Here is a 12,374-nt window from a genome sequence, read left to right as displayed (position 1 = left end):
AGCTCCAGCTTTTGGCCAGCAGATCTGGATTGATAAGCCTCTTTCCTGCAGTTTTGTTTTCTTCCATCAGCAGTAACTGTAAAACTTCTGTCATATGCTTAATAGTCTCAGAAGCTCAAGGTGCTTTCTTAAAAGCAACAATTTAAATCTTGCAGTGCTTGGTTCCAGGTAAGGAAATATACTCCCAGTTTATAGATAGTGAAAAGGTGGCCTTGTCTTGCTCATGATCATATGGATCACTCGCTGTTAGAGCTGGCAGTGGAAATGTGCTTTTCTGCGCCTGAACACAACCTGCAAGGATACTATTTGTTTCTGTACAGCCTTGCTTCTTCCCTTAATACTTGCAGTCAGTTCTCTACCCTTTCCTGCTTCTGCAGCTCTTTAAAAAGACCTTGGTGCCAATACATAAATAAGAAAATTCCACTACGCAGTGCAAGTCAGAGATAGAGGACTTTTAATTGTATTATTAATTCCTCATCTTCTTTGCTCCTCATCAAAGCAATAATATGTGCTATTAGGGAGCCTTTGGTCTAGTACCTATTGCACAGTAGTTATATTTGAGTAACTTGACTGCTTTTTTTTCTTATTATTTGCCCTCCTCAGATTTTCCTGATACTCTCCCAGCTCTAACTCCAGCTCCTCCAAAAAAGTCCAAGATCAAAACTGCCTATGTCCACTTCGAGGATGAAGATCCAGAGGAAAGACTGGAGAGTCATGATCAACACATTACAGCAGTCTTCAGCAAAATTATTGTATGTCTGTTTTTTATGTGCTGGTCTATTGTGTTTTTGAATGCTGTGAGCTAAGCAGTGGACAGGGATGAAGGGTTCTGTTGCTGCTTTTTATTTCTACAGTGTAATGAAGCAGTTGTAGCACTGCATACCATTGTCCTGGAGCACCTTGAAAGAAAAAGCTCTTTGGGTATATTTTTGCTGTCAGTTAAATAGGGGTTTGAATTTGCTCTCCAGTCCAAACTGCCTACAGGTCACACTCCTTGCATGCAGACACATGCTCTAAGTGTGGATTTGGGTGAGTGTCTGGACTTTCTATGGGAGATGTTCTCATTGCTCTGCACTGGCCCAGGTTTTCCTTTACCTGATTCTTTGAGTGGTGTGTGGAATTTGGCAGCCCAGCCTTTTGGAAATTAGCTTCACTTTGGCTCTAAATAAGCACAAAGTACTCTGAGACTGACAGTGATGTGTGAGCTGCAGAGCTGAGAGATTTTGAGTCCACTCTAAGCTAAATGGTATAAACATGCCTGGCTGTTGCAATGGTTTCTACAGGGTTTGAATTTTTTGCTGCAGGAACGAGACACAAGTGCAGTAGCAGTGACCATGCCAGTATCCACAGGAGACCCATTTCCAAGGACATTTCACCGCTCTGAGATAAAAAGTGAGGTAAGATCGGCAGCAGCTGTTTCATTAACTAATGCTACCTTCACTGACTATTAAAACTTCCCCACAACAAAGTCTAATACGTGGTGGGTGGTAGGGCTCAGAATAAGTGACTTGGCATGCTGGAGATTAGGAGCTGGCTCAACATATCTCTGGCATTACCACCTTAGTGTAGGAGAGAGTTCTCCTACCAAGCTGCCATCAAGTAGGCAATCCATACCCTGCAGTTAAATAACATCGGATTCCTTTTGGTTTAGGAAAAAAGGTGATCCCCTTCTTTAGTGGGGTGGATCAAATCTCCACTATTATAATAGTGATCCTGTTCTGCTTCTTTTTCTCTGAGGAACAATGTCTGTTAATTTGTCCACCAGGTTTGATTAAGTCTGTACTTACTGAAGTTGCATGTGATTTCTCCTGGCATGACATTTGAGTATGGTTGCACAGATTATCTTTTGCAGCTTTTTGGACATAATTTTTTTTTTCTGAGGCTGTAAAACTGGAAGCCATGGCTGCTATCATCAGTCGTTGCTGTAGTAGCAAGAGCTGCTAGCTGAGTGGGAGTCAGATACTGGGAATGGGTATGTGATTGATAGCTGTGGTTGCTTTGAAGAGGTAGCTTATTTTGAAGAACAGCTTTTTTGAAAGGAGAGAGTAACACTTTTTAAACTGCCAATTCTGTTTACCTGATGCAGGAGTGCACAAAGTGGCTACCAAATGTTCAGACTGCCTTTTAAGCTGCTTCTCTGGCCTGGGGACATGCAAGCGGGTTTGGGTTTTGTTTTGGTTGTGGGGTTTTGGTTTTTTTTTTGCTTAGTTTGCTTTGAATTTCCTGTACATCCTGTGCAAGGCTGTTCAGAGCCATGCCCTTCCATCACCTAGGCAAGCAGCACAGTAATTTAGTCAGGATTATTTTAGCACCACTTGCCCACTTCTTACTGTGTAAATCTCTTCACCCTGCTGCTCTCTAATCACCTTATAAGAATCCTGTTCCAAGCATGTGGTGAGCACAGTGCAGTACAGCCCCATTTATCCTCAGAAATGCAAAGTATTCAGCAATACACAGTTTCCAAACAGCAGGAAAGCTGGAACTGTTGTGTTTGGTGATATTTTAGGTGTACTTGCCTGGCTTGAATTAACTTATAATTAATCATCTTCCTTCTCTAGGTAGCAAAAACATTCATGTTTTTGTATCTCTGTCCTAGCATTAAACTGTGTGCCAAAAGAAGAATAGCACACACAGAGAAAAGGGCAGGTGGCTGCCAGCAGCTTCTCCGTGTCGTGTCCCAAAGTCTGATCTGAGGGTGTCTTTAGGATCAGATCTATACATTTGTTAGTGGCAGGTGTGCGGGGGAGTCTGGAGAGGAAAGTGGTGACACATGGCTTCCCTGTTTGCAGGTGAAGGTGGGATCTGGAAGAAAAAGCATCTTTGCGCAAAAGATGGCAGCGAGAAGAGCTGCTGAAAAAGCAGCAACGGCTCCCTCTGCTGCCGAGTGCGTGCGAATAAGATCAGCTGCTCCGGATGCACTAGATCCTCAGGGATCAGCGGGAGAGGCACCTCTTCCTAGCATCAGGGATGGTAAGTGGAGAAGGTGCTGCTTAGCCAGCCTACTGTATTTACATAGCCTTAGTAACCATAACATCAGTGCACCTTATTTTTAAATTAGGGTAGCACTGTTGTCCTTAGTTTAGGAATGTCAAGGTCACTTGGAATGTCCGTGGCATGACAAGGATTTGAAATGGTCTAAGACCCAAATTAACATTCTAAAAATTAGGTTAGCTTTCTCACTGATTTCCTTTTTGCTTCACACAGGGCCAAATAGATTTATTTTGAAAGGTTCTTGTCCTCCTTTTCCTCTCAGTTATATGTAAAGTTTTTCTTGTTTCATCGTTGATTTCCACAATTTCAGGAAGAGGGTTCTTGTGTCTGATAAAGGTGTTTGAGACCGCTGTGATGTGGGTTCTCACTCCTACCTAGAAGCTGAAAGCTCAGGCTTCCATTACCAGATCCGCTGCCATGGCTTTGCTCCATAAGGAATGCTGTGAGGCAGTGCTGATGAGTCAGTGCCACCTCCAGCAGTTACTTGTCTGATGGCAATATGACAAGGAAAAATGAAACCAATTCAACTGGTACCACCATCTCCAGGCTTCCCCCCCGCCGTCTTGGGCAGTCCTGTTTGCTTAGGACCACCATGTATCTGGGTTTTTCCCTGGCGCTCTCTTTTTCACATTGAAATAGAGGCCAGATGCCATTTGTGGGTTATCGCCATTTGGCTAAGGTTTCTGTCTGCCCTGACCCCTGTCAGCAAATTGGTAACAGAACCCCCAGACATGCTGTGCTGTGTGTGCACAAATCCACCATCCAGGCCAATATACTGTGCTTACTCTATATCCTGTTACGATTGTGCAGGTGTACTTCTGACTGAGAAACCTCAAAGGGAAATGCAGTAGCCCTATAGCTGTGATCCTCTTGAAGTAGAATGCTTCTAAAATGTAGTAGCACAGTAGAGGGATCAGAAAATGTCTTGGCCTCCTCAGCAAGACTGTGGTGGCAGAATCACTTAAAAGCAAGAGGAGAAGGGGAGTTCCATTTCTTCTAGTAACAATGTGTTTGTGCCTGGTAACCCTCGGCTTAGTTGCTGATGGTGGGAAACTTGCTGAATCTTTTACCAGGTCACTCTGTCCTCTCATCTCTTTCAGCTCAATATGCAAGACAACTGCTGTGGAAATGACATCAAACCTTACTGATGTTATGATGAGTGTCATTACTGCCATTTGAATAGCAGTTTGATGCTTTCAGGGTTGGCTGGTTTAGGGTCATAGGGATGTTCCAAGTCACTGTATGGAGCATATGAACAAAACATAAGGAATAAAGCCACCAGGTCCTTGTTTAGTGGGCTACAGGACAGCTGGAGGGTCTCACTGACCAAAGGAGCATGTAACCCTGCTGCTGGAGTTAAATGAAATGAACCTTTAAAAAGAATTTAGATCAGGTGATAAAGGAGACTTGATTTTGTTCAGGGTAGGAAAAATGCTCCCCTGCTAGAATTTCTAATGTGTTTAACCCTTAAAGGTGAATACAGGACATTGTTAAAAGCAAACATGCCTGTGTTGAGAATGGATCCTGTATCACTCCGGAAACTGGTTTACCTAATAATTTTAATTCTCCGTCTCACTTAACAGATACTTAATAGGTCACGGTTCAGCTGACATACAAATGTGGGTTCAGGTGTTCTTGGGTAGAGAAAGAATCTAATATTCACTAACTTGAAAGAATGCTCTGACTCATCAATTGTGATTTATGCTCCAGTTTACCTTTTCTTCTTGTTGCTTTGCATTAAAGAAACAAAATTCCTTTCCCCCAAACCTCTCTAAACTCCTAAAGAAACAAGGTGGAAATGGCGTTTTGCTGTGATATGGGAAGAAAGGCCAAATCTTTTAGTTTTGTTTGGAGCTAAACTAAACTTCTTTACTCTTATTTTAACTTGGCTACCAAGGTAAAAAAAAAAAAATTATTATACAAGCCTGGTAATGACGAAATTGAGATGCATTCATAATGTTGTAGACACTTAAAACACTAACTGCTTTCTCTGATGGATCTTATAGGTAAAGCTGGTGACTTTTTGACCTCTCAGCGGCCTTGTCTTATAACGGGAGAGGGTCTTGGAAGCCAAAAGAGTGAGCAGGAAGCTCAAGCTATTCACAAAGAGAACTTGGAGAAGCTGCGGTCCATGTCTGAGGAAGAGATCCTGCAGGAGCAGGAAAAGCTTCTGGCTCAGCTGGGTATGTGCTTCCCAGGATGAATTCTAGAGATGTGGAAGTTTGCTGAATGTGTAGTGTCTTACCAAATCCACAGGTCAAAGGTGGGAGCTTGGGATTCCTGCTCATTGCATATGTGGATAATCTAGCTTCCACGTTGTGTCAGTAGCTTATGAGTAGGAATTAAATGTAAAGGAATTAAAGAGTGCTTATTCCTCAGTGTGAGGGGGCTTAGCTTAAGTCTGTCTCATCTCCCCTTTGCTGTGGGATAAGGTGGTCCATGCACTCTGTTACTTTGCACACCAAATACATGGTTACACATACATGTATTGAGGTCGTAGAATGTAATTCTCTGAAGCAGATAAGAAAGCAAAGCTATTCTTAGGATGGCTGTAGCAATGCTGAGGTGAGAGAGCGCCCCTTGGTCTTCCCCTCTAAAATACCTAAGACTTGGGCCAGGACTGTCGGTAACTGGATAGGGGAAATGTGTGGGCATGTGGGAGACTTCAGTTCAAATTTGTGCTTGGTAGAGCAGAAGAACTTACAGCTAGTCTTGAAATTCTCAAAAAAGTGTTTTTAATTATCTGGCTGTTGGGTGCAGGCATTCTGGCAGGGGTCTGGTCTCTGGTTTGGAGTCCTGTCCACAGTGGTGCTCTGGGAATGCCTGCCACTGACAGTTGATGACAAGATGGGGGAGAGCACTGAGTGTAGTGTGTTTGATAAGGCTTTGTGTGATCTAGGGCACTGTAAAACTTGTTGGCATGGGTTTCAGTAATTTTGTATGCTCAAGAAGAGCACATGTACAGATGTAGGTGGCAGGCAAGGGTTTTTGAAATTCTCATAATTTCAGATTCTCTAGCATCAAATTTGGGTGTGAGTGGCATTTGAGATGCTTAAGTCTCTTACGGGTTTAGCTTAAAGATCGTATTAATGATCTTGACTTCATTGCAGGCAGCATGGGTATAACTGGAAAGGTGGTAAAGGAACCATGCCAAATAATTGCAGACAGAATGTTTAGGTACATCCTTCATTCAGAGAGCTGAGCTCTCCAAACTACCTGAGGTGAAAAAAATCTTTTTGGTTTTTTTTTTTTCACTTCACTGCTTATAACAGTGGCATGTATATGAAAAATATCTAGTTTATGTACTATCTTCTTGTGACTGATTTGTGATCTTTGCTCCTTGTCCCCACCGCTCTGTCCTTTGGGATATTAGTGAAGTGAATACTTAGGGAGTTTAAAAAGGATAGGATGTAAGTATTTTTGAACAATAAATTATCTTCTAAAATAATGTATTTGTTTATATGCCCTACGGGTTAAAATTGTAGATCTTTCAGTCTTTAAAGCCTTAATGAAACTGGGAGTAATTTTGGCATTCCCAAAATATCTGTGGTTAGGGAATTATGCATGATGAAGCAACTCCTAAACTAAATTGCTGGCTTACAGATGAACCTGGGGACTGGACAGGCACAGAGATGTGGAGTAAAGAGACTTTTTCTCCATATTCAGGAGTGTGAATAATCTGTGGGTGTTTAATGCTGCCCAGTCTCTGAATTAACCTCTTAGTTATGAAGCAGATGAGACTCCATGGTGTGGAGTATGAGGATGGGTAGACAATTCCATGCTGGGCAGTGTCTTCAGGTCTTATTGTTGATACTGTTCTGGTTTTGCCCATGGAGACTCTGGGCAGAAGTAGGCTTACTTTCTGACATGCTGTGCATAGATTGACATAATCAGCGACTTGTTTGTCACTGTTTGTGTGAAATGATGAAATAATGAATACAGTCTTTTCCTGGCTGTGTACAATGAAGTGTGAGAAAGTGAGAGCTCTGCTTGCATGCAGGAAAAAATATGCCTGTTTTAATGAGACTGAGCTGAATGCCTCTCCTTCACCAAGGGAGGTTTAAACTGAATCATGAGGAGAGTGTGCAGCCATCACAAGTGTGGGATAGATCTGTGCATCCTTTTTGAACTGTTTCAGAGACATGGGAGTCGTTTCCTTTTCGGGATGACTTCTCTCGGGTACCGACCATTTCTGAATTGCTTGTCTTTTGTCCTCCAAAGAATAAATAACCAATGTAGGTGCTATATTCTGTTACCTTATACAACCCTGACACTGCCTGTTGGAGTATCTCTGTACCTTTTAGAGGCACAATGCACAGGCTCTTACTGTTCACCTGTGGCATAAATATCCCAACACCATCTTCTAGGTGAAGAGTATTCAGAGAGAAAGTGCACTCCATCAAAGATGATGTGGGATAACTGTAGCAGATCTGAAAGTAAAATGATGATCTTCTGATACTTTACCTCTTTTAGAGCCATAGGAATATTATCTGTCCTTCAAAACACCCCTAACTCCCAGATGTTCCTCTAATCCTCCAAAACACGACAAGAATGGCCACGTCTGTTTTCAGGATGTTTTCATACCTTAATTGCCTCTCAGGATGGGGAGTCAGTTCAGAACAAACAAGATCTCCTTCTAACATATCTAGATCATGCACTGCAGCTAGTGCAATTCAGTAAAGAGCAAGTAATTATTTTTGTGGTGTCTGTTCCATGTATTCTCACCACATTCAGATTGATGCCACTGAGCCATCCACACGCAGGGTAGGCAAACTGTCAGACCTGGGTTCCTCCCATAAATCACAGACCAGGATTCTCTCCACAATGAACAGTCTTGTTTGGATGTGCCTTTTCAGTGGCAGTGAGGGAGAAAGAAACAATTATCTCTTTATTTGTAAGCCAGGAGAATAACTGGAACTTTTGTGGTTGCTTAACCTTGGAAGACATTTATCAGCTCTTTCTCTGGTGTCACCTCACCAGTCAGTTGTACCTAGCTTATGTGCTCAAGAGGTCATAAAGCAGTTAAGAGCCTCAGTTTGAAAAGAAGTGGCAGTACAGAAGAAGAGGGCACGTGGAATGGGAATGAAAAGACTAAAACATAAATAGCAGGAGCCATAGGCATATCAAATATTTTGAGACTTCTGTCACTTCTCTGTCTCTTTGTCAATACTTGCAGATTCCAGTTTAGTTGCTTTCTTAAAGTCACGACGTGGTGGCAGTGAAGGCCAGAAAAAGGAATTAAAAATGGAACAGAACAGACTGGAGGAGTTTGCAGAATCTCTGCCTGTGGCTCAGCATGGTATAGGATCGTCTCTTTCCATGCAGGAGTTGGGTCTGGAAGAATCTGTAAGGAAAGAAGAAAATATGAAGGTAGAAATCACAGGTAAGAAACTCAGCGCATGTAGTTAATGTTCTGAACATAAATGTAAGGTTCATATGGTGTTTGCATCAATCCAGGTTGGATTGATGTGGCACTTTGTTAGTTATCCAACTCAGAATTTTATCATGATATTTAAAACGTGTGTATTTTGGGTTCAAGCAAGAACATCTCTGTATTTCTAGCTGGGCTCCATAGATTAGAAGGGTGATACACTATATAATGGAGGTGAGCTGTTTAGTGGGAGGTCTTGCTTTGGTTTTGAATTTGTTCTGAGGTCTCTAAAGGTAAAATGTGTTTTAAACTAGGCATCATTGCTCTTCTGTTCAGTCATGTGAACAGGGAAACAGAATAGTATGGTAGTGAGATTCAGCTGCTGCTTGAATAATTTCTTTTAACTGGGACTGGCTGGGGGCAAGAGGGTGTTGGGTAGGTAAGAGTTAGTGATTTGCTCACAGGATAGCATGGAGATGACAGTCAATCTCACTTCAGGGAAATTGCTCATATAGCACATGTACATCTTATCATGACACTAATCCTGATGGCCCCACTCTGGCTTGTATCTCAGAGCCCATGTGGTGCTTTCCACAGGATAGTTCTTTTCTTTGTGCTGTGGATGGAGGGAAGTATTAAGGTGTAGAGTGTTCTGCTTTTTTGGAAGCATTGTACAGAGATGTTGCCTCTTACGACACAACATTGTAGTACTCAGTATATGCCCGTGTGAGGAGAAAACTGCTTTATCCCCAGCAGCTAGAGCAACCCATCTATTCTTATGGCAGAGACATGTTTTCCCCTTAAGCTTCTGCTCTTATTGTTGCTTTCCTCACTACAGTTTTTTCTTTAGCCATTTCTTTTTCTCTGTTGTGATTCTAGGCTCCCATTCTCATTTTTCCCCACACTTTTCACACTTTTGTTCATAGCATGTCTCTCTCCCTCATTAGCATGCTTCTTCCCCAATTTCATGTCAATTTTTGCCTGTCTGCATCTCTTGATCCTCTCTTCTGATGCCTCTTTTGTGTCCCAGTGCAACGTGCAGACTGATTGAAGAGGTCTCTGAATCACTCTTGGATTTCAGCTTGGTGTTTGCAAGAGATAACAACCGTTTACCATTTTCTTGATGAGAGGGATGAGTCTGTGAGTGTACATGTGTGTACATGTGCAGGAGAAGGAAAGCTGGTTAGCCTCTTACTGAGGAAAACACTTCTCTGAACAGTCCTGTTGCTGTTTCTCCTCAAGTTTTACTTTTCCACAAATCATTCTTAATCAAAAGGACTATTTTTAGTTCTTTTTAGTTCCAGAACAGTCGAGTGCACAAGTAGCACCAGGTTAAGTGACATTGTTTTACTCGCCTGGGAGCAATAGAAGCAGGTTCTAGATAGATTATTAGTAGAGCACTACTACAATAGAAGATTGTAGTAGTGCTTTTGGGAATAGCTCAACGTTCAGAGCGTCATGTGCTGACATCTTTTGCTTCCCATGAAAGACTGCACAGGAAAGGAGAATAGGAGTCTTCCTAGGATATTTGAAATAACAAAGAAAGCATGAGCTGAGGAACACAATTATAAAACCAAGAGAAGCCTTTCCAGCATCTGAGTTTATGCCTGCAGCCCATCTTGGCCAACAGGAGATGTAAAACAATTTTACATTAGCACGTAGTGTTGGGATTTTGCATCTGTTTGTACTCAGAAGTACAAACATGAATAACTAATAACTCATGAATAATCCAGCAGAAATGGTCATTCTGAATTTCCTCAGGGAGGGGATGATGACACAAAGCAATGAGATTGCTCAAAAGTCAAACCAGCCTCTCTAATGAGATAAAAGGCTACTGTTTCTAATAAACAAGATGGTGAAGCCTTTATCCAGCAGCTTGTAATCTTATCAAATGGAAAAGTAAATTCTGGCACTGAGACAAAAGGGGAAGCAAAGCAGAAAGGGAAGAGCTTGGGTGGTAGCCTTTAATATAACCTGGGTCTGGTAAGGTTCAGTGCAAATGTTGCATTCACACTGTCAGCTTGTATTTCTGTAAAGGGATTTCTCAGTAACTGAACAATCTGCTGATGCCTTGGAATATATATCCGTCTTTTCTTGTTGACAAGTCCATAATACTAAGGGCTGGTGGTAATATGCATAATCCTATTCATAGAATGATTAACTCAACCCTATCAGTTTAGTGATTAATGGGAAAACAATTTGTTGAATTACAAATGTCAATAGATTTCATTTTTCTGCTGATTTTATTTCCTCTAGCTTTGCACCTACCACCCACAAACATTCCACTTTCTTACATTTCAGATGCTTTTTCCTTCTCTTCAATTAAAATGTGTGCTGAGCCTTTGGCTGAAATTCGGTGGAACAGATTTCTGGCTGGGGAAGATAATTCTGCACTTGGTTCCTTGCCTGACTCAATACCGCATTGATCATAAGGGTGAAGTTTCATCCTAGAAAGGATGAGTGACCTTCCTGAAAGTTTATCTGCTAATTTGAGGAAAGTAAAAAGTTAGGTTTCAGGCCAGTTATCAGCAGGAAAAGATCTGATGAAAGAAGAGCATCTCAGTGGGACTCATTGTTCCTTGCAAGAGAAGACCGGAGTACTGGGATTAATAGGTGCAATGCAAATGAGTTCTGGGTTGCTCCAGCAGGAGTTGATGCTGCTGCTTTTCATGCCCTCAGACTGCCTGTTCCTGTCCTTATGTGTGATTTCTCTTGAGATAGTAAAAACTTCTTAGCTCATCTCTTCTCATGCAGGTATGGGATAGTATCCTAGTAGCAAAGCATTACCTTTCCTAGCGTTCAGATCGTTTCCAGTTACATCTCTCCCATCTCATCACTTGTGAGATTCTTCGACATGCTGATCTGCCTCTTTCCTAGGGCAACTCTTGTGATGTCAGGCATAAATGTCTTGTTTCTCAAATTCATCTAGTCAAAACTCTTTATAAAGTTAAATCAGTAATTTCTTCCTTTAGTACTTGTACCTTTGAAATTCTTGTTCAACTGTCCAGTTTCCCCACTGAGCTGTTTCTCAGGCAAGCCGTGTAAATTTTCAGCTGTTTTGATCTTTTCTTCCCAAGCTGATCTCCTGAAGCCTGTAGAGGGGGACACAGAATGAAGAGCAGCATTGCAAATGTGATGAAAGCACGAATAGTAGTGTTTGTGCTCTCTCCAATGTATCTAGGCTGAAATCATACTGGCTTTCAATAATTTGCTTGGACCTCTCTGCATTAATAACTTTGAATCATTTCACATCTCCTCTAACACCCCCCTCCTTGGGTGATATTAGTTTGTTTTCTCAAAAGTAGGGCTGTGATTATTTTTCTGCACTGGTTCTGATCACTTTGCCTTATTTGTGTCCTGATTTCTGTTCAACTTCTCCCAAATTGGCCTTGTCTGTGAATTTCATTACAGTACTGTTTACTTCCTCTTCTAGCTCTCATGAAAGATGAAAACAGCTTTAAACCTTTGATGTTTATGCATCAGCCAACAGTCAGTTTGAGGACTGTTTTCTTCTTATTTTACATGAATCTTATATTTGATGCAGTCTTTAAGCCAGATAAGTTGGCAAAGAGGGAATAGTATTTTCTTCATCCCTGCCTTGGAAGGTAAGACTGTCATTTTCCCCCCCCCCACACGCGAAGATGATGATCTGCCTGTGAAGCCCAAGAAGGAATGGATTCACATGGACAATGTGGAGTTTGAGAAGCTGGAATGGATGAAAGATTTGCCTTCACCCCGGCAGAAGAAAACCAAAAAGGTTTGAGAGCAGAAACTGGTATTTTTCATGTTTGTGTCTGGATCGTGCTTCTCAGCAGTAATAGTTTTGAAGGCTTCAAAAACTAGTCCTCTGGTTACTCAGTCTGTAAGGTTTCATCAGGCTGAGAGATTCCCCAGTTTCTTCCACAGGGTGGGATGATACGTGGTCAGTTCAGACTGTAGTGCTTGAGAGAGCTAGGAAGTCAGAGTCTGGCAACTGTGATCTGCGATGAAAGCTAAGAAAAAAGGAAAGAGG

At 41.9% G+C, this 12,374-nt stretch overlaps 1 protein-coding gene across 2 annotated transcripts in view; it reads left to right on the top strand.

Annotated features, from left to right (window-relative positions):
• Positions 1–12,374, top strand: part of RPAP1 (RNA polymerase II associated protein 1) — a 43,881-nt gene that overhangs the window by 5,626 nt on the left and 25,881 nt on the right. For both annotated transcript variants that reach the window (XM_075712040.1, XM_075712039.1), the window contains exons 3-8: positions 604–752; positions 1,305–1,397; positions 2,790–2,970; positions 4,998–5,174; positions 8,168–8,374; positions 12,004–12,119. In XM_075712040.1, the coding sequence (XP_075568155.1) occupies positions 604–752; positions 1,305–1,397; positions 2,790–2,970; positions 4,998–5,174; positions 8,168–8,374; positions 12,004–12,119 (923 nt within the window). The remainder of the gene's footprint in view (positions 1–603; positions 753–1,304; positions 1,398–2,789; positions 2,971–4,997; positions 5,175–8,167; positions 8,375–12,003; positions 12,120–12,374) is intronic.

Source organism: Pelecanus crispus, chromosome 6 (assembly GCF_030463565.1).
Source record: "Pelecanus crispus isolate bPelCri1 chromosome 6, bPelCri1.pri, whole genome shotgun sequence".
Taxonomy (NCBI): domain Eukaryota; kingdom Metazoa; phylum Chordata; class Aves; order Pelecaniformes; family Pelecanidae; genus Pelecanus; species Pelecanus crispus.
This window is presented reverse-complemented; position numbering and strand designations above follow the sequence as displayed.